The 22,133-nt window shown below is 36.3% G+C and overlaps 1 protein-coding gene across 1 annotated transcript in view; it reads right to left on the bottom strand.

Annotated features, from left to right (window-relative positions):
• Positions 1-22,133, bottom strand: part of FAF1 (Fas associated factor 1) — a 172,812-nt gene that overhangs the window by 55,413 nt on the left and 95,266 nt on the right. Inside the window, exons 9-12 of the mRNA XM_076340229.1 lie at positions 5,256-5,351; positions 3,439-3,565; positions 2,437-2,500; positions 1,420-1,501 (exon numbers count right to left, since the gene is read on the bottom strand). Coding sequence (XP_076196344.1) covers positions 1,420-1,501; positions 2,437-2,500; positions 3,439-3,565; positions 5,256-5,351 — 369 coding nt within the window. The remainder of the gene's footprint in view (positions 1-1,419; positions 1,502-2,436; positions 2,501-3,438; positions 3,566-5,255; positions 5,352-22,133) is intronic.

Raw genomic sequence — 22,133 nt, 5'->3', positions numbered from 1 at the left:
CAATAAAATAATGTCATTCCACAGGGTAGTTGGGAGGGAGAGCTTTCAAAAATTAAGGCAATATTCAGAAAAAAAAAAAAAAAAAAAAAAAAGAAAAAAGCCACAAAAATAATACTTTCCTAAATATGTAACTTTATCCTGATGAGGATCTGATCTGAATACACTACAAAATATTAGAAACGTAAGGTGACATGAATTTCAGATGTGCTAAGTAGTATAAGAAGTACTTTGAGTATTAAAAAACTAAGTAACTGCACTACATTAATATAAGATTTATAGGTATTAAAAAAAAAATTTATGAAAGCTCCTAATGGGCTCTTGTCCATTATTATACTGATACACTGTCAACCATTTCTGATGAAATGACACAAAGCAAACTTCTTAACTCAAACACTTGTTGAATTAATATGATTTCTTTTAAACATGCATTAAGGTCCACTTTAATGAGTTATTATAAATTAATACTTTGCCACTGAATTATTATGTATCCATTTATGCTCTGAAATCTGCGCAAAGACATGAAAATATTGACTAAACTTAGAGTGTGCGCACAACATGTTAAGTATGTGTTAACTTAAGCTATACACTGTAGCTTCGTAATACTGCACACTCATCAGAACAGCCCCTAACATAACATAGCTGTTCCTTCCAATATGAATAACTACAGGAAGCCAAAACATTCTTCATTTTAAAGTTAAATATCTATCAAGACAACAAAAAGTAAATTTAAACAGCATGATTTTCTTGTTTGTGTTTCAGCTTTATCTATGCTTAATTATGCAGGGGTTTGGGTTTCTCCTCAGTGAATCAAGTCACCAAAACTTAAATAAACTATCCCCATTCTAATTTTATTAAAATACTGATTTTAAAACTGTGCGTGGAATAACAGAAACTTGAGATGTCTGGTTGGATGTACAGAAAAACTAAATAACCAAACCTGAGTAGTGGAATTTACTTGGCAGATAAAGGCTGTACAAAAAAAAAGTGCACTGTATTTCAGAGACCTTTCAATTTAAATTTACAATTTCATTAGCCATCCTTCAAAGGAGTTACCAACATGCAACGTTGAACTTGTAAACCACAAGACTCGCAGCCAGTGTTATCTGGTACTAGGACACCATTATTTCAGGAAGAAAAGAGCGGGGGGGGGGCCGGGGGGGGAAGTAGCTCTTATGACTAAAGGACTCCAATAAAAATACAGCCTGAATGATTAGGAAGCATGAGTTACTCACTGTAATTTCAACAACAACCAAGGTAAGTATTTTAGTCAGTCAACTAAATGAGTATAACTCTTCAAAAACAATAAAACCAAGATAACTCCAAAATGTAGTTCACCTTTTTTAAAATAAAGATGAAACATGTACAGTTATTTCCATTTTTCACCCTATATTAAATAAAGTAGTTTTAATACACACTTACATCTCTAGCTTTCCCATAGAAGGCTTCTTGAAAAGCAGCCTCTAATGATCCAATAAAATAAACAGGATGGCAGTCACCGTATCTATTTGAGATAAAATTTCCAATTAATAAAAAAATTACGAAAATAAGTAATGTCAATATTGTACCTCTTCAACTATTCTGTAAATACAATGGATTGGCTAAATCTTTAGAAAGACAAAGTACTACACTTTTAAAGGACAGAAGGGAAATATTTAGAAGCCATCGGTCTCCCAACATTCAAAAGTTCAAAGTAACTAACTACTACCTTACAAATTTTATCATAAAAACTTTCTGTTTACATACGTAGACACCTTAAGTTCTATATAATCTTTCAGTCATAACTTATTTCCTCTCTTTAGTGTATTCTTAAAGGTTAATTGAAGGCTATTCTTTTATCACACGTTAATGCATCTCATATATAAAGGAACATTTCATCACAGAAGAGTGAAAACTGAAGGCATATAAACTTTGCATTACTTTGCAGTATATTAGTTTTCAGCTTCTACCTGTTTGATGAAACATGGCAAGTGTTTAACAATGTATGATTTGGTGGTGTAAAGTTAACAAAAAGCAGCATTTCTATATTTTTTAAAAGTAGAAATTTATCCAACCACTTAATTATTGTGAAAACTCTTATTGCAACTCTGTATATATTTTTCAATATTAATCAGTTTCAGCTTTTCTGTTCCTGTATATCATATTAAAATTACTATACATAGTCAGAGTCTTTATCATCCTTCTGGACCCTTACATAATTAAGTAATAATATTAATTAGTGGCAAATTAAATAAGGCAAGAATCTGTCACTCGTAACTTGGACTTTTATTTCAGAAACAGTTCTAACAAAGTTAAGCTTAAAATAAATTAGATTAGGATGCCTAAATATGCTATGATCCCACAAGAAAATATGTACATTTGGTTTATTTTTATTTTCATTATTCACTAAATTTTACTTAGTTTGTAACAAGAATTACACAGTTATTAGGCTAAGCTTACCTTGAAGAAAACTCTGCTGTAAATTGTAATAAGGCATCTCCTTCATTTTCAGCATTTTCTGGCACTTAAAAAAATGAAAAATATAAATTAAATGCAACCTTATGGAAACAGATTTTAATATGCAAACTCACTTGCTTCATAGATTTTTTTTATGTTGACAGCTTACTGAAGTGGTTACCAAGAGACCATATAAATTTCATGAAAGACTATTGACTATGAACCTTTGGAAAGACATGAAATTTCCAGACGCTCTCATGAATATATTCAAGCTTTCCAAACAGTAAAATCCTCAGGTCCAGTGTAATGTGATATATCACTTGTTCAGAGTTAACACTCTGGGCTTACTTTAATACATTAAAATGAAAAGACTGGCTTGAAAGGCTTGACCCACTATATTGCTAGTTACTTTTCTTTTCTTTTCCTTTAAAAAAAAAAAACAACTTCCTATACATAATGTTAAAAAGTTTTCCATATTATTACATATATTTGCTGTCAAAAAACTTCTAAGGAATGACACTAATGCAAGCCTAAAGTAAATAGAGTCTACAGAATTGCATATAGGAGGTTACTGACTGATCCTGCTCAATCCTTTTCATAATTCAAGGGCAAATAATCACTGAGAAACTTGTCTAATGTAAACGACTAAAAATATTAATCACAAGACGCTGAAGCTAAAATCTGTAGAATTTTCAAAACAGGGAAGCAGAAATCTACAGGAACATTTGATTAAAGATCATAATTTCTCTGCATTTAATTATTATCCTTCAACTATAAGCTGAAAACATAAAGTTAAAAAACTTCCTCCATGGGGAGACGCTTCCATAGTTTCAATTATGTTTGCAGTATTTTCATTTGACACATCCATCAGACATGACACTCAAACAATTCTAACATTCCTATCAAAAGATACTTTTCTGTTTCTTATTATGCAGACCCATCATACCTCTCTGCCTTCACTACTGCTGTACACCAGTTAATTGTAAATTAACTGTCAAATCTTACTCATTGGTGACTTCCTCAAGGCAGATGATGCTACTCCAAACATTTCTCCATCATCAACTCCAAACTCTGTAGCATCTTCAAAGTCATCTCCATCACTGTCACTAACCATATGAACATCAGTGCATTGCTATATAAAAACAAAAACCGAAATCCACCATAAGCTTCTATTACAGACATCATCTTCCGTGAAATACGAAATACACACACATTGAAAAATACTCACACATTTCTATAAAACCACTTGATATACTGCATTTTATACAACGTTATCAGATTGCTTTTTATAAATAAGATCTAATTTTTACCAGAAGTCTGGCTGGCAGAGCAATATTATGTGACAAAGTGCATTATTAAATAACTAAGGAACTGGCTCTGTATATACATAGTTGAGCAAATTTTATCCAAAGTTAATGCTATTTTCCATCTAATGGTACTACAGCTGGTTTAACTGCATAAGAAAGAGTGAGAAAAGCCACACAATCTATCAATAATTTTAGACATTCAGATAGAATCTACTTTAGCAATACTTGCATGGTGGGGGACAGTCCTTAGAAAGGCACCCATCTATTGCATTGCAATCTCTGACATACAAATTTAGCACCCATAGTCCTAACTTGGCACACCAGACTACTGCATGTTGAATGACAGGCTGATTTATTTGGCATACCAATATAGAAGAGAAAAATCAACATTTTTGTGCAAGGAGCTAAGGTCCCATCTGTGCCTCCAACTCCCACCGTCAGATCTTTTGGATTTCATGTCCTCTGAAACATAAAACAGCTCAGAAAACCTTGTTTATAACTATTCGATGTTAACTTGCCTCTAAACTGACTTCTTTTCATGAACAACTATTCCAGCTCCACTTGACCTAGGAGTTACGGTGATAGTACACTACAGAAAATTTACAGGAATCTCTGAAGGCGCAACAAAGCGTATTATGGAACATGAGATTTCAGGTCTAACATGCAAGTGACCATGAGAGGAGCAAAGAGCTCCAAACATGCTGGATCTCTCCCTACAACAGCTACACATGAAGAACTTCAAATAAAGAACGTTTTCTGAATGAACGAGTCCACAAGAAAATTCTACAAGGTGGACAAACTCAGATAATTTTGAAAGAATGAAGTAAAGAAGCAATGATACAGTTATGCTGGCAGATCCCAGGAGAAAACAATAACCATCTATTTAACCTGCTAAGTGGTTGAGGTATAGCTCATTGTCTCACCATCCTCTAACTTTTAACAACTATCCAACAGCATATATCCAGACTTGCAACCTGACTGTACCTCACAGCTATGTCTTGCCAACTCAACTGAGCTGAACAGATTGAAACACATCCTTTTTGTGCAGCAAGATAAACCTTATGCTCTAAAGTTCTCTAAATACAATGGTAAGAAAAGTGTGTGGAAAATGGGAAACTGCTTATATTAATTTCATTTTGAGGAAGGACAAAGGCATTGGAAATTTTAACCCAAACTATTAATAGTTAGAAACAACAAAATGAGAGTTTGTACAGTCTGCAAACATCTCTTTCTGCTAATCCTAAAAATATATGTTTCAGCCTTCTATTTAATTTGGAGTCGTTTTCAACGCTTAGCAACTTGTGGCTTGCTTACTTTGTTTTTCTTCTTTTTCTTCAATGACTCATTTACCCAGTTCCTTACTTTGTCACAATTACACATTACAGGAATTGTAAACTGATTCTTTTAAGATGCAATTCTACTGACGTGTTTCACAATAGAAGGGACAGTGACCATGGCAAAATGAGCTTTCCCTGCTTCTTCCTAAAGTATTCTTGTTAAAGATTATGTTCTTACCTCCTCTGACTGTTCCCTCGTTTGTACGGGTGAAGATCTTCTTCCAACTGTAAGTCGATGGCAAGGAAAAGTCAGTCCCGATACAGCTAGAGTCATCTACAAACAAAGCAATGATTGTTTATTAAAGCCATAATCTCAATTGAGGATAGTTCTTTTTAAGGGTGCTTTGACATTCAAACTGAAGACTGCACTGCAGAAGACCAAATTAATTATACAAACATAAAGAAAGAAGCCTGGAAAACTAAAATGATTCCTTATGTAAAAATATTCCAAGAAACAACAATGGAGTTTTACAGGTATGTATGCACAGAGTATCAAAACAAACTAAATGGAATTGCAAACTCAAAACTGTCTTGAATTGTTATTATCTCCTAAATAGGTACTGAAGTTTAAACCATTATTTGTACATAACTTTTACATTGGTATATCTTGATGAAGTAAATGTAAGTTTTTCCTTCCTAATCAATAAGCAAATGTCAAAGTGAAGATGACAGGTATTGATACAACTAATCAAAAACAGTTAAGTCATCTTGAAAAAAAAAAGTATCTTGAAAGGACAGTTTATAGCCAGACATAAAAGACACAATCACAGTGGCTACTTAAAAAACACATTTCATCTCCATCTTGGTCATTATTAATGTCAAAGGCACATGCCATGTTTCTCACATGAACAAGGACATACACAAACCCAGCAATGCCGGTGAAATTGCAGTCAGCAAAGACAGGATAGATGTTCATTAACCAGTGCCAACAGAAACAGCACTTTTGCCTGTTGCTGTATGCCTAAATCTCAACTTTTTAAAACTAACAAGACAGCAAATGGAAAAAAGCTAGCGTCATTTGAAAGACAAAATTATTAGATGCCTGCAAACACACAACAATAATATTTGAAGATCTGAGCCTACCTTGCATTGAAAAACGTACTAATCGATACAACTAAAAATGAGAATTGTCCACTCTTCTATGATCAGAACCGTCTGTGCCATCCTTGCATTTCAAGCACCCTTCACACACTTCTTTATACAACGTAAGCGTACACCCACCCTACTGCCCTCTTCTGGAAAGCACATCAGTCCTGGTCAAGTGAGGTTGATGACCACAAGTAGAATCTTCAGAAGCACCTAAGCCCTATCTTGATAACATGTGGGCTAAATTTACAATGTGAATAGCTCTTAAATAAAGATAGCCAATTCATTTGGGCAAAGACAAAATATTTGATTCTGTACAATTCTTAGTGACATTGAGAAAGATAGTTCTGGCTGTATGTTTAAAATACTGTTTCTAACGGTTCCTTCAGAAGAAACAGAGAGAGGGCAGAAAAAGATTTTCTAGATCCTATAAAAATGATTACTATTTTTGCAGGGCACAGAATGAGACACATTATGTGTTTCAGAAATACAGCATCCTCCTAATTAGACTGTAAAAACATTAAAGTAAAATAAATTTCAATCATCCTTAACAAAAGCCCAAGAATAATCATAAGCCTTAAATTTCATTTACTGCCATAAGCACTGAAAATACCCCATTTATTTTTATACATAATTCAGAATGACTTTATCACTTGTCTGCTAGAACTCACAAAGATTTAATTTGCTGCAGGTTGAAGCAGGCTGATTAAGCAGGCTGGTTACCAAATGAATGTTAACCTGTCTGAACTAGCCTACTGTCACATTCTCATAGCAAGGTTAAACAGAAGTTTAGCTGCATAAAAAGCCTAGCTATCAGCTTAAAGGAAGTGAGTAATAATACTCTGGAGCAACTGACATATTAAAGATGACATACAGGTCAAGACCAATTACCTATGGAACTCCTGTGACAAGAGCGTAAGAACTGTATTCTCTGTAATAATCCACCAGTTTAATTAGTATTTTTGTAAGCTTTTAATAATAAACAAAACTCAACTGTTATAAAACCTGAAACTTTGCCCTGTAGTTACCACAGTATATAAAATACTGGTAAAACTTACACACACGCACACTCACCACACACAGACTGAAGTTCCCTATCGAACAGCATCAAATACCCTGACAGATGCCTGGAAAGGCTCCCCGATATCTTTTACATACACATTAAAGAAAGAGAGGTAAGATCAAGCAAGCAGTTATTGTGCTGCTTTATCACTTGGCCCAATAGCAGGGTGTTGCAATTCCAATTTGCAACCCTATATTATAGTGTCAAAGTGTCTCTCAAAAATGAGCTAACAGCAGAAGGGGTTCAACATCAGAGCACATTTCAACCTACTCCCCAGACAGCTGCTGGAATGTTGGGTTTTTTGTGCACATTTGTGTGAGAAATCACCCTCCGCTTTGGCTTTTTTTGAGTTTTTTGCATAGGAAAGGATAGGACAAATAGAAGCTCTGCCTTTTGTTTCAAAATAATCTAGCAGCATGAACATTGCTCTAGAATTAAGTTATCTTCATTCTGAGATAAAGGAGAGAGTCCTCTCGAGAGAGACACTCTTGCACCAGAAAGTTTAATCTTTATTTTGGAAACCATAAAAACATCAACACTAAGCAAAAGATTACTTTCCAGGCAGCTCAGTCTGGTGCCGTGGATAGCAAACCTCAACTTTTAAAAATATTTTGAATGCAGGCCAATTTACTGATGGGAGCACCCGCTTGAGTGTCTCAGTGGCAAGAACTGTTTAGATGTCAGGCTGCTCTTGGAGAGTTTTTTCTTTCTAAATACTGCATCTGCCTACTCCCAAACAGGGTTGCAGTACATTAGAGATATGAATCGCTGTGTTGCAGCTATCTTCCCATGGGAATGGACAAAATCTTTTTACCCACTCCAAAACTGAAAATGCTGGTTTGTAGCCTGAGTACCTGATTACCCATATTCTCAAATCATGAACCCATCCAATTGTGCAAAAACTCAGAAGCCACTAACTTTTCAGAACATTTTCTTTTTCTGCATGAATATCACTATTATACCAGTACTATAGCTCGAATCGGATGGCTTTCACATGCACAAGAAGACACATTGGAAGACGCATATGCAGGACTCTTGGCACTAATAATGAGCTAGATACAGATTATGAAATAAATAATACACTAAAGCAAAAATAAATAAGGTTAGTCCACTTTTCTAGGCAGTAAATGTACACATGTGCAAATCCCTACACAAAAGGTCTCACAGCTGAAAGGTACATGAGGTGGAAAGTGAAACAGAATCAGAAATAGGCAAAACAACTTGCAAAAAATAACTCAAGATGAGTATTGAAAAGCCAGATCTCTTGTCCAACACTGTGTATAGACTGCTCGTTGTTGTTGAAAGTTTAAGTCATCTCCTATTTGGCTTCCTATAGCTTTTTAAAGAGAGGGACAATAAAATTTGAAGCCTTGAAACATTCCAGGGAGAGTGACAGCAGGAGAGTCCTTTTAGGAGACAGCAGAGATATTGAACGGATTGCTACTGGTATGCAAAAAGCTAATGGTATGACCTGGACTAAAAGTGCACAAAGGATACTTGAAATATATTTTAACTACTAAAAGAAAGACCGCTACCAAACATTACAATTTAGAGAGAGAAAAAATGAGTCTAATGCACACTTGTGCTTTCCAACACTAAGACACTGAATTTATTTGTAAACATTCAGTGTAAGATGATTTGTATTTCAATTGCCAGCATTAATAATTGGGCGATAAAGTTAAGCAACACCTTTTCTGATCCAAACATGCAGGATTCTTTGCCAAGAACTTTCCAGATCAACCTAGAAATATTTGCCAAATCCAGAGTGAGACCGGGTGCTTTAAACAATAGATTATTATTCCTGCTAGAAAGTATCATTTTTACGTAAAAGCTTCTAGAAATCTCCTTTAGAACAATCTAAAAAAATCTATTTTTTTTCAAATATTTCATGATACAAATGTCTGCAGCAGGGAAAGAAATCATTGAGAGCACGTAACTCCAGAATGCTGCCGTTGCATGCTCAGAATAATAGGAAAAATTATGAGTCCATAACCTCACAAGCAATCTTCTAGAAAGAGTTTGTTGGCACAACTTAATTCCCACTCTTGCAGACTTCTGCAACTGCAAAAGAAGGAGCAAACTCAGTCTCTTGTACCAGTCCAGAGTTATTTAATCAAGACACTGAAGATCTGAGAAAGATAAACAGTAGTAGGAACATGAAGGAATGATACCAGCAGAGAACTGCAGCTACAGAACTCTCTCCACTGAGAAATGCTGATACAAAAATTATAAGATCGGTGTACTGCATCAAGAAAGTAGTAATTGGATATGACGAATTGGTCTTCCTCATATTCAGCCACATGCTGATGGAGAAAAACAGCACTTCAAAAGAGCTTCTAATAGCAACCATATCTAATGAGGAAAGTATGAAGGCAAGCTCTAAGAGCTTTCTAATACCTTATAGAATATAGTTGGACATCCAAAGTACCCAGCTGAAAGCAACAACCTGTAAAGAACCGGGCCTTCTTCCTCATCCTCAACTATCACAGTCATTTTGGAAACACATATTCTTTGCTCCATGTAAGTACAGATACAAGTCTCTCTAGCAATCCAGTAATCTGAATAAAACACTAAGACAACTCTTCTTGCCACTAAGCTATCTGTATTTAAGTCAGAACACACTTTAGAAAATAAATTGCAGCAGGAAAACATGTAGGTGCTTGAAGCACATCATTTACAGACTTATCCATTAGGCCTGTTACTATCCTCTCAGCGCTTATCGTTGCAAAGTATGGCCTTTCCAGAGGGATGAGATGGAGAATGACCTGCCAAATTGCTGCCACAAGAGTCAACGATCTTTAGTAGAACTGCTTCCATATCAGCTAGCTCTGGAGCAAATCAAACTCCCTACCACGGGCATCAACAGCAGGAAACTTCCCCAGGAACTCCAGAGTTTCACAGGTGCAGTAGGCAAGACAAGCCTGCAAAACATGTCACCTTGCAGAAGAGGAGAAACACAGATATGTAATGGACCTGCTTTGGCATGACTTGAGAGGTTGTGCTGTTCACAGGATACTTGTCATCAAGGGGTCCCTTTTCTCTAAAAGGATGTAGCTCTTTTAACAAGAACCATTGAGAACAAGCAAGCATAAGTGATAATGTTTAAGGAAAGTAGGAATATTGATTTATTTTGTGCTCTTTGTTAAGTATTTGATTGCTACAAGAGTAGTGAGAGTTTTGAGGTTTTGGAGTGTGCGGGAGTTCTGCTTGTTTGGTTTGCTTTAATGTACATTAATGCATCTATCTAAACATACAGGTACTTACCACTGTTCCTGTTAACCAGGGCAAGTTATTAAATGTAGCCCTTCAGCTGTATCACCCGGTAGTTGTCAATTTTAAAAAACAACTTTTGACTGTTTAAAAGACCACTTAAAGTGAAAAACAATTTCATTCACTGTAACAGGGTAACTATCTTTATTGTTTGAGCTATGCAACTGAAGAATCATTTCCAACTCACTGGAGTGGTATTTTGCCATGGCAAAATATTTTCTTTTCTAATATCATTTTTTGGACATAAACTAGAGATTCTTGATCATTTGCTCTCAGAAATTCGAAGGTCAAACTATAAAGCTTACAAAGCATCCGAAAAAAGATTCACAGAACACTTGATCCATATGCAAACAGGCATTAACTGACAATGGCAAACCTAAACCAGAACAAAAACCTTGCAGTGGACATACCTCCTGGATTTTTAATATAAAGTAAAAAGATCACAAAAAGCAATGTAATTTCTGTATTACTTGACTGCTATGAATCAGTCAAATTATTCAATTAGCTGTACTTGTAATGCAGAATTATGTTTGGCTGCATATAATCTACTTCACTAGAAAACTAAATGGGGGAAATCTCATAGTGTGATTTCCTCCTGAGGTAAAGGAAAATAACCCATGTTTTCTGCCTTTAATACTCAGAGATAAAGTAAGCAAACAAAATTCTGGTGTACAAAAAAAAGCATGTTTTCCGATACTTGACTCTCCTTCATAAATCTCCTATAAAAAGCAGACCAATTCCCAGTCCTACTCGAGGTCAGCTTGTAGCATATTAGGCAAAAGGAAGTCTTAATAACCCACCCACCAGTTCTAGCATTCTGAAAAACAGTTAGGTAAAATTATAGTTCCAGCTTTCCAGCTGCAGTCACTAGCACAGCTGGATGGAAGAAGCCACAGAAAGAAACCTTCCCAAAGATGTTACTCCATCTGTAATTGCGAAGAAGGTACATGCTTTCTAATGCATCCTTTCAGACTCTATAATTTGAACTGGTAGAATTAAAACTTGCATATAGTCAAATGTGAGGGTGGGCAGGTTTAGCATACAAATTGCATAATTTAGCCTTTTGGTTTTTATAATCTAAAGCAGTTAAGGAACACTCAGATTACCTAATGCTAAACCTTTCAGGCTGGCATCTCTAATTTCTGTTTGCTGTAGCCCTCATAATTAGCCCAAGACAACAAGGCGCTCCACCCAGTGCAGTGCCTTTCCCATCTGTCTCTCTGTAATGCAATATCTTTAGAGCACCACACCCAATCAATTCCAGATTTACACTTAATGTTCTGGGTATCGATATTAATTCTGGTGAAAACTGGCAATACCTGTTTTCCCCTTGTTGAGCAAGAGCAAAAATCAAGCCTGCAGAGTATCTGTTTGTGCTGCAGACAAATCTGCTGTTAGCACACATTGTAATATGGAGTTGTAGCTGGATAAACAACCTCCACAAGTCAGTAATTGCAGTATCTCAGTATCAGTTTGAGAACGTTTTATGCCTTTGCTGTTACCATTGTACAACCAGTGCACTGCTTAAGAAGAGAATATTATCTCCAGAAAAATAGGGCAAAAATATTATTACTCACCCTGTAAAGTCAAATTTTGATAGAGATTATACAAACATCTTGAAACCCAAAAACCTTTCTTTTGCTCTGGAAACAATAGCAGTATGCGAGCAACATTCAGAGTATTATTAATAGTGTTGTAAAGTCATTGTGAGTTTAAAAAAAAAAAATTAAGAATAGAAGTTCATGCTAAGCTTGAATAGTCTTTGAATCAGAGCTGTTTTAACTAGGCAAATTCTACCACAACTACAAAGTTCTAACCACCCTCGATAATTATTACTGCGGTACACACCAACTCTGAAATCTAACAGACATTTGTGGCCGCTATTTAGTACTTTGGCCATAACTAGCTTGTCAATATTAGCTAGTTGCGGTTTCATGTTAGAAACAAATGTACTAAACAAACATGGAAATGGTATCCCAAAATAATATTTATAAATCAGGAGGTCATCAACTGAACAAAACCTCTTTCTAGAGGCTGCATATCGGGCTGTAGTACACATGTGGAGATTTATAATATACATATATCACACAAGAAATTCTTAATCAGAAATGAACGCACTGTTGCCTACAGACTGCAACCTAATCCTGGTTCAAATACTCCATGTGACAGCCCTTTCACTGTGCTCAAAATGTGAGTTGCTTAGCTTTTTCATTTACTGGTTTACTCACTGATACATGGCTAATGTATAAAGAAACAAACACGACTGAGTACATTTCATAACACGTCATGCTCAATTATTCAAAATAACCTAAGACAGAACTGCCTGTAGCAAAATACTCAATGACTGGCAGGTGTCTCCACTGTGAAAATTTCACTTCCATACAATTTGATCCTTTTTCTTGTTGGAGTAATTATTATGATGCTTTTTCCCCCCCATCAAGTAAGAGAAGGGGTAAGGATAGAAGGGTGAGGAAGGAGCTTTATTGAGCATTTCAGTTTTCATCTTAAACTTACTATTCTGTTATTTAACTTTTTGTTATAACGTAAGATAATTCCCTGAGTATGATAACTGTCAATGATGCTACAGATGTCTGTATGTATGCATTTTCTTGAAGCTAGGGAAAAAAATCTGGTCTTTTTTGAAGACTACTATATGAAGTTTGAGAAGGAACATTTCTGTCCTAGTTTTTCTATTATACTCTATATGCATATGGCACTACTAGCTGAGTTTGGATACTAGGCATATTAGGGATCAAACACTTTCATAGCCCAAGTGCATCAAGAGTAGTAAGGTAATAAACAAGACAAAACAATTCATCAGTTTTCTACATCTTGGCTGAATAGTATGGCTCCTGCAAAGGAGCCTTTCCATATCTCCAGGTTCAGTCCATTCTCTATCCATTCAGCCAGGGTAGGTAACATTGTGATAAGCGAGAAATTATCTCGCTGCTTAGTCTACACAAACTTCAGTTTAGATGTCTGCAAGGCACGTTCATCATTGCTAATCCCTTCTTCTTGATGAGCGGATCTCAGAAGAATTCAAACAAGTTCATTTCTCCTAGCCTAACAGGATGTCATCTATCTCTCCTCACTAGACAAATTAAGTTCCCTGTTCAAAAAGATTACCATACTAACTGTGCAGAATGGGAAATTAGAGAGAAATACTTTTTCAGCAGGGCTAGATGAAGGCACAGACCTATGCCTCAGACCTCAGGTCTTTAAGTCAGAATCTCAGGGTGATCTAGGGGATTGCAGACCAGTTCAACGTAACATTACTCCCCAGAAAGACACAGGAACAAACTATAAAACAATCTATTTGAAACGCCTAGAAAAGAAGTTACTCTGCTTACCATTGGAGCAAGACTGGTCAGGCTGCTCCACAGCTGAGGCTGCTGCTCCCAGCTCACTAGCGTTTCCATTTTCCATTTTTCTTTTGTAACCTATCCTTTTTGAGATTAAAGCAGCGAGCAAAACATAAAGCAAAGAATATTTGTGTGGTGAAAGGGAGATAGCAGTTAATGTGGCATATGGGAAAAATCAAAGTGTAAAAGGGAGGGAGGAGAGGTAGAGCACGTGAATGATGGCAGAGGAAGTTTTGCTTCTGCACTTGAAACGTAAAAGTGGGAAGTTTTCCATTATACAAACAGCTGAAGAAAACAGTGGTTTCTAAATGCATCCAGCACAGCCCTTGAATATGAATACTGAAGCAGGGGAAATAAGAGTGTGGGAGCTCTTTGGCAATTTTTTGCGATTCTCCAGAGAATATCAGATGGCTCCATGCTCTTTCCTGGTTGGAGACCCAAACACATAGAAACCAATCCATGCAGGAAGGAGGTGGTGGACTCCCAGGCAGCTCATGCTATTTTTGAGGATACTCAGGGTCTCATCATTTCAAGAAAAATGATGCTATGACGTGAGAAATCATTCATATTAGGTTGTTTTTGCCGTGGCTCTAGTTCTCGGTGCTTAACCAAGCATTATTAACAATGTGTGGGCAGCCTGTTGTGCTCAGACAAACCCTCACTAAATTCCTTGGGAACAAATAGGTGCTCAACACTGCCAAACCCATCACTTATCGCTGTATAATTATACATCAAATAACCTATCTTGTTTTCGTGTATAATCTCACAAAGTCAAAGTGATACATGATTTAAGAATTCACACATGTTCATGTTTAAGAATAAAGTTTAAAACTTCAAGGGATTAAAGGTTTTCTGTGAATTAATGTTTAATTTTTGCTTTGCTCTTTTCTCAAAGCTAGCAAGTATCCTTTCATTAGTAACAGACTGTAAAATTACTTCTGTCCATACTGAAATACATTGTATACATAAAACAAGTGTTATCACAGCAACAATGAGCAAGTATCCCATTGTAAAATGAAGGTACATTCCAATATAAAAAAAAAGTCTATCAAATGCATTTTTAAAAATTTACTGAAACAAGGGCTTTTTTTGTAATGTGAAATTAACTACGAGACTCAGAGAGATTTACTATACAGAACTGAAGGGCTCTCTTCAGTCTATACTGGTCAACAAGACACTGCTATTCAAGTTTAGTAAATAATTTAAAAAAATAAATCAACCAACCAAAGCTCATCTACTATCACGTAAACCCTTATCCCTCCTTGAACAACAATAAAAAGTGGATGTAATTCTACATTAGCCACTTCATCTTTTGACATCAAATAGCATTAGCTGGGAAAAACAGTCAAGTATGCTCTAGGTTTGTTTGTTTTATTAAACTATTGTACAAATATTAAAATGAACAGAAGAGTTTAAAAAATTTGACAGCCCTTGAAATTAACTTCCTCTGGAAAATAACTTATTTTCATTATGCATCTTCAATTAAAAAAAAAAAAAAAAATCTTGACAGGTATTCAACGTTTCATTTTAAACACTAACGGGATGAAAAAAAAATCTCTAGGGTGGAGTGTGTTCAGGTTATAAATCAGCAATGCTTTTTTAACTCCTCACAAAGTGTTGTTGAGATAATTACTGCTGACAGCTTTATTCAAGGTTCATTTCACTTTTTCTACTATTTTTCCCCTGTTAGAAGTTCAGCAGGGCCCATGGGAAGATCCACCCCTCACACCTGTTAGGGTTCTTCATGTTACTGAGGCCAGTTTGGACATGTCACTTCAAATTAGCATTGTGCCAGCGCGCTGTGACAATTACTTATCGCAGGTTTAACTTGAAAAAAAGTTTCTAATCCAGCCACAAGAACAGTGTCAGAGTACGTAATTTAAACCTGTCAACACAGGTTGTAGGAAATTCATTCCAAGGATTTCAGTGATGTTCCCATGGTAGATCTTTGAACTATAATGAAGATTAAAATCACAAAGGAATGCTAGAGTTAGTATACAGAACCCAAACGTTAAAAAAGATCTGAACTGAAAAAAGTGTCTTAAACATTAATAAATTCAAAAAACTTGATAAATTCTTTAGATTAGGATTAAGAGATTTCTTTGCTTAATTCTCCAAAATTGTTCTGCAGTTTATTCCAAAAGGCTGCATATTAAACATACGTATCTTATTCCTTCTGCTGCAGTATAAAGGCACAACCCTGGGAGATCTTTACACAATGTGCTGAAAGCAGCCGCACGGTGAAGATGCTCTGGAATCAACTTGTGGATAAACAGCACACAGGGTGGGAGGAGGGAGGCTGGAGAAGAGTCCATGGCACAGTGAGCAGGCCACTTGTGTCTTTCAAGACAGACACCAGATGAGGGATGCTGGAGCCACAGCAACAACCATGGTAAAGCAAGCTTCACAAAACACTACCGAGAGTTTCTGTACAAGCTTGAGAAAAAGTTGTGCCCAGTCCTCTGGGAACACCCAGCTCTGGTATGCTGGTTGAACACACATGCCAACTTTTGCTACGGTTGCCGTTAATCACCAGTGGTATTACTGTGAATCTATCACTCTCGTTTGCTAGCTGAATGAAAGAGAAAATGATCCCTGGTTTTGATTAGTTCTCATTTGATTAAGCCTAGTTAGGCAAGTTAGGAATTAAAGCAGAAGGATATTGTAGTACTTAATGTTGCTTCAAACCACAAATATATTTAAAGGAAACAAAAGGGAAATAATATTTCCTCGTACAACAGATTCTACTAAGAAAGAGATATACTTCAGAGACTGAAATAAATACCCATGCTCACTTACAGAGCTCATTCTTCTTCTTAGACAAAAACTGTAAATATTAAAAAGGATGAAAAATCTGCCAAGCCATTTGCAGCTATTTGAAACACAGGGTAACAGAATTAAATAAATGCTGAAAGACCTGGAACACAGTTAAGTATAGACCATGAGGCTAATTGTGGATCTTGAGTTAATTACTTTCCACTGAAACGTTTTCTCAATGGTCTTTTACATCAGTTTTTCTTTCCTTGGTCTGAACCCCAAGGCAATTCAGCGTGCTAGCCTCCAAACTCTGGGTGATTCATTGTGTACTTCTGCCTTAGGATTTTTAGTTCACGCAGAGAAAGCCAGGCTTTCACATCAAGTTGATGTTAATGTGCACTGACAAAGCAACAGTAAAGGAGCTTCATGTTTGTCACAACGTGCACTTTTTAATTTAGTAATTGCTTTATACTGATATGCAAATAATGACACATTTCCCAAATTTCCAGTTCCTCGGCAAGGCTTTCACTAATTGCTTAGTGTTTAAAACTTATGCATGTAAATTGGTTAAGTGAGCTTATTAATAAGCACACCTGTGTGAATTGATCTATAAAACATATATGCCCGGGAACAGGTCATAACTCACTGTACGTTCCTGAACATCCCAGGAACTGAAAATAAATATTCTCTCACCAAAACAAGATCTACTAAGACTAACAGAGCGTTATTCATAGATAAACTGGGATTCCCAAACCTTTCCCAAGCTAGAGAGAGACTGCCTTTGGGTGACAACAAATACCAGGAGTCAAAGCATTCATCCGTTTCATGTTGCCAAATGAGAGGAGGACCAAGGTAAACAAAAGGTCTATAGGAAAAAGGACGAGAATCCCTCTAGTACCTGAAAACACGGGAGAGTGCCAGCATCCACTCATCCACCAGTTCTCTGAGGACTAGCACACGCTCTGCAGTCTGGTTATGGTATTTTGTGATACTGCTTACTCTTACTTTCGATATTCTAATGGCAACCGTGAAAAATTCAGCTGCACTGAACATGGATTTAGGCTCGTAACAACTGCAAAAGCACTAACAGAGTTAACCTGTCCTCCTATATTTCCTTTCCTCAAAATTCTTCCCAGCATAAGGGCTGAAAAGTAATCAAGGTACTAAAATTGTCCTGTTTCATTTGCTGGCTTCTGTGTTGAAACACAGTGTCTGTTAGGTTTCTGATATTTTCTTTAAGTAACTATGTAATTGCCATAGAGGATGGTATAATAATTGTTTGTTCTAAGTCTGATCACAAATCGCCTACTTTTTGCTATTCAGAAGATACACAAAACCGTTGAACAGATTTTTAAGGTAAGAAACAATTGTAAGTGAAATAATAAGCAACAGTATAAACCGACAACCAATTTGATGCATCCAGATCACATACTGCCCACATATATTCATGGATACATGTCAGGAACTGCTTTGCATTCACAAGGAGTATCAGCCAAATACTTGGCACATTTCTGGTCTATGGTGGGATGCCATTTACTTCACAGCATTGTACAATGCTTTGGATGGCAAACAGAAGAGTGCCTGGATATGTTTCCAGCACTATATAATTCCTTGGCAGAGTTCAAGCAGTTGTGCTAGCAATACTGCTTCGAACAAACGGTTCAAACACTGGTAGGCTTTTTATGCTGCCTCTTCTTCCTGGATATCACTTTTCGAGGAATTGGATTTTTGCAATGTTAGCCTTTTGAAAACATGGTGTTACTGACTTCTAAAAATGAGCTTCTGAAAAGGATGATTGTTTCTTATTTTCTGTTTCCTTTACCTGGAATACATGAAAAGGCCTTTAACTCTTTACATCAGTAGAATTAAAAGCACTGAGTACACATCCTCCTCAATTAAAGGAAAAAGGTTCAAACCTAGAAATAATAAATCATATTAATACTAAACAATATTTTAGTATTCATAAATGGTGAATTTTTGGGTTGGGGCAGTTACAATTAAGAATGCATTAATTTCATTCATTCACTATGACTACGTATTGAATGTGCTTGTTTAATGTATAATGGTTTCAAGTGTGACAAGCAAAAGATTAAGAACATAAATAACTAAAAAATTAAGCATTTATAAAGGGTCAGAGACCTCTAAGAACAAGACAAGCATGAAGCATTCCCAACATTTTAGACTGGATTTTCTTAGCCATCTTACAAAAGTTACTTTTCTTTGACTTTTATGAAAGGTCAGCATTAAATCTCAGGCCTCCTCTTAGAAATGAGAATATCTGAGTTGCTTAAGTGTTTTATTAAATGTCATAAGGAAAGCCTGCAGTGCTACAAATCAGTCTCAGGTTTATGTTTTGACCACTGTGCAGTAACTACATTTAGAAAAGGAATTCAGTCCAGTGATTGCTATTGAAAACAGAGGTCTTCTCTTGTTTGGTAGAGGAAGTTATCTGTCTAAAACAGATTTATCAACTAACATTTTCTTGGTTCCACATTTTATCAACAGTTGATTGAACTTTAACAAAAAATTCCCAGAGGACCAGATTAGCTCCATTCTAAGCATTTAAAAAGTTATCTATGGACTAATTTAACATTATTTAAATACTACTTTTGTTAAAGGAAGCATTTGAGACTCTTATATCAGGCTCTGCACACAACTAGAACAAACCCCAAGTGAAGTTCTAGCAATAGCAAACATTCTCACTCACATATAAAACAACAAAAGTGATGCTGCAATTTTACATAGCTTTCTTCTGCTATAACACAGCGAGCCCACTTATCACACACTTACTTAAAGTGAAACTCTGTTTGCAGAGTCTCAAAACACCTTCAATCTGTTGCAATGGATTTTCATACATCTTCTAGTGAAGCTCTGCTCTGCTTATATAGTGGAGTTTCATTACAAAAGAAACAAGCACCACTGATAATCCTCCAGGAATAATGCAATTACCACTTATCAAACAGGTGTCTGCTGTATTTCAAGGAGATTATCACTTCCTATTCTGCTCTCCGAGAGCACAGAATAAAAGAGAAGCTGCTACTATTAAATGACTAAGGAGAAAAGGAGTCTTTGGTAATAGCTCTTGCTAGCTTCTCTCAGCAGGGCATGAAATACATGTAGTCCTTCTATAACATCTTGGCACCGAAATGAGTATTTTAGTTTCTGCAAGGTGAGTTAGAGCACTTAAATAAGACCACTCCTGTTAACTGAATCTGAAGTATCTCTCTTTCTTCATTGACTACTCCAAGAACCTCAGCACCTACTGCCTTATGCCAAACCATGCCCTTTGTGAGTACTCCTGAAAGAGGAACTCTGCCTGCTCAAGCAAAAATGGTCTGCAGGGCTGCTCCACCAAACACATCGTCATTCAGAGATGTTTCTGTGACAATACAGTGTTTGCTGAAGGTACAAAGGGATCTCTAAGATGAAGCTCCAAAAGTGTAGAGAATGAAAACTTTTTAACAGGATACAGTTGTAGGTTAAACTCTGTCTGAGTGTAATTTGATCAGCAAAGTCAATTTTTTAGCATATTTTCAAACCAGCTTGTCGAGTGGGCGTTATCTCAGGAGTAGATCTCTAAAAATGAGAGCAAAACCACTCTCCTATGAAAGCTGGGATACAGCTTAATGTACACAAGGTGCTATTACTACATGGCAAAATGTATAACTGGTTTGGAGGAAAGCCCATCTGAGCATCAAGCACAGAGGAGTTAAGAGGCTAAACAGCCTACATACTTGCAGAAGGAGGTAAGAGGTTACTTCAGAGTTAGCTAGTAACGTCCAGTGACTGTAACGGCTAGTGATTGTCCATAGCTAGGTGCTTCAGAGAAAGTAAGACACTGGTGGTCCTGCAAAAACTCTCTCCAGTGAAGATTACCACTGCTTTGGTATAAACTGACAGGAAGAAGAGTGGTTCCTGCTGCTGCCTCTGCTGGGACACAAAAACCTCCAATGCAGTCCTTGTGCATGTAGGTAGAGAGGTGGAATGGTGATATATATACACTATACTCCACTAGTACATTGTCTCATGGTGTACTTCAGAGATCTGGACTGCCTTGATCTATCCTGCCGATACTTCTCTCTATACATATGGTCATTTCTATCACATTTTGATTTACAGGTTCTGTCAATATAAAGACAGAAATTGGAAGCAACGTTGAAGCGGTAAATTGAAGTAGCAGTCTCAGTCAGTCCTTGTTTACTAATTTTAAACTCTACTCCTCTTAATGAGTTTTATGAACATGTCATTTTTAATAAAAATAACTATCATGTCTATGAGTTTCAAAGCAGGAACAGCTAAAAACATTGTCTCAATAGAGCAAACAGATTTGTCAATCTCTTGCAAAAGAAGAAAGCAGTAAAAGATGACAAATAATTATGTCTGTAGCACCGCTGGTGTTCCTTATGCTTTAAAATTCCAATGACAATAGAACTTATTATTGAACGGATTAATTACTAACAGTAACCTCAAAATTTGCTACCAGCCTTTCCTGCAAAACTAAGGTGGATTACAATAGGTTATGCCAAAAAGGGGTCAAATTCTCCTGGTAGAAGCTGATGCAGTTTTAGTTGATGGTGCTTGTCTTACACCAGCAATGAATTTGGCTTTTTGAGTCCTTATTGTAAAACATCATAATGCATTTGGCAAACTCATTGAAACTGACATTTTTGAGATAAAATGTGACGGTTATTTAGCAACGCAATTACCCTTTACAGTTTATGAGAAAAGCAGCACTTGAAACTGATAGTTCGCACTTTAAAATGCACAAGGAATTAAAGCAAAGAGCTTGCAACTGGCACAGGAGGGTGTATAACTTTAAGGAAAGTTATCCCTCAAAAGAAGTCATGAGATGAAATAGCAGAATCTCAAAACATAACACGGTATCAAAAAGTAAACAAACGCAAAATTTGTAGTATCTATATTTTATAAATCGTAGAAAAGACAACTGAAAATTCAAAGACCTGGTGAAAAAGTGGCCCTTACTCCACGGGGAGATAGAATCTGGAGTTTATGAAAGAGAATTTAGAGAACTAAGTAGTATGTTGCCTATCAGAAACAGGTTACTGGAATAGATAGTCTGCATTTGTATCTAGAGAGGGAACACCTCTCAGCAAGATCCTTCAAAGCACCAAGAAAATAGTCATGAAGAGTGGCAAATGGTTTCTCAGATCTCAATGCTAGCTGGAGATAACATGTACATCTTTCTGCACCTTTCTGTCATCTGAAATACCTAAAAAGAACTTCAGAAATCCAGACTGAGTTTGAAAATGCAAATAGGCAGAGAGAGCACCAGCCAAGAAATCTCTTCAGTGTTGCATTGTCATGCGGAGGTGACTAGCTCACATCCTGCAAAGTGCATCACTGTGGTGCTGTACCAGGGCTAACTTATTTCAAATAAAAGTCTATCAAAGATTACTGTGCCACCTGGAGAATTTTTTTTTTTTTTAAATGAAACGAAAGTTTTAGGATTTTAGCAGCCGTTGGGGAGAAAAAAATTGGAAAACATCAAGAATAACTG

Source organism: Aptenodytes patagonicus, chromosome 5 (assembly GCF_965638725.1).
Source record: "Aptenodytes patagonicus chromosome 5, bAptPat1.pri.cur, whole genome shotgun sequence".
In the NCBI taxonomy this organism is placed as follows: domain Eukaryota; kingdom Metazoa; phylum Chordata; class Aves; order Sphenisciformes; family Spheniscidae; genus Aptenodytes; species Aptenodytes patagonicus.
This window is presented reverse-complemented; position numbering and strand designations above follow the sequence as displayed.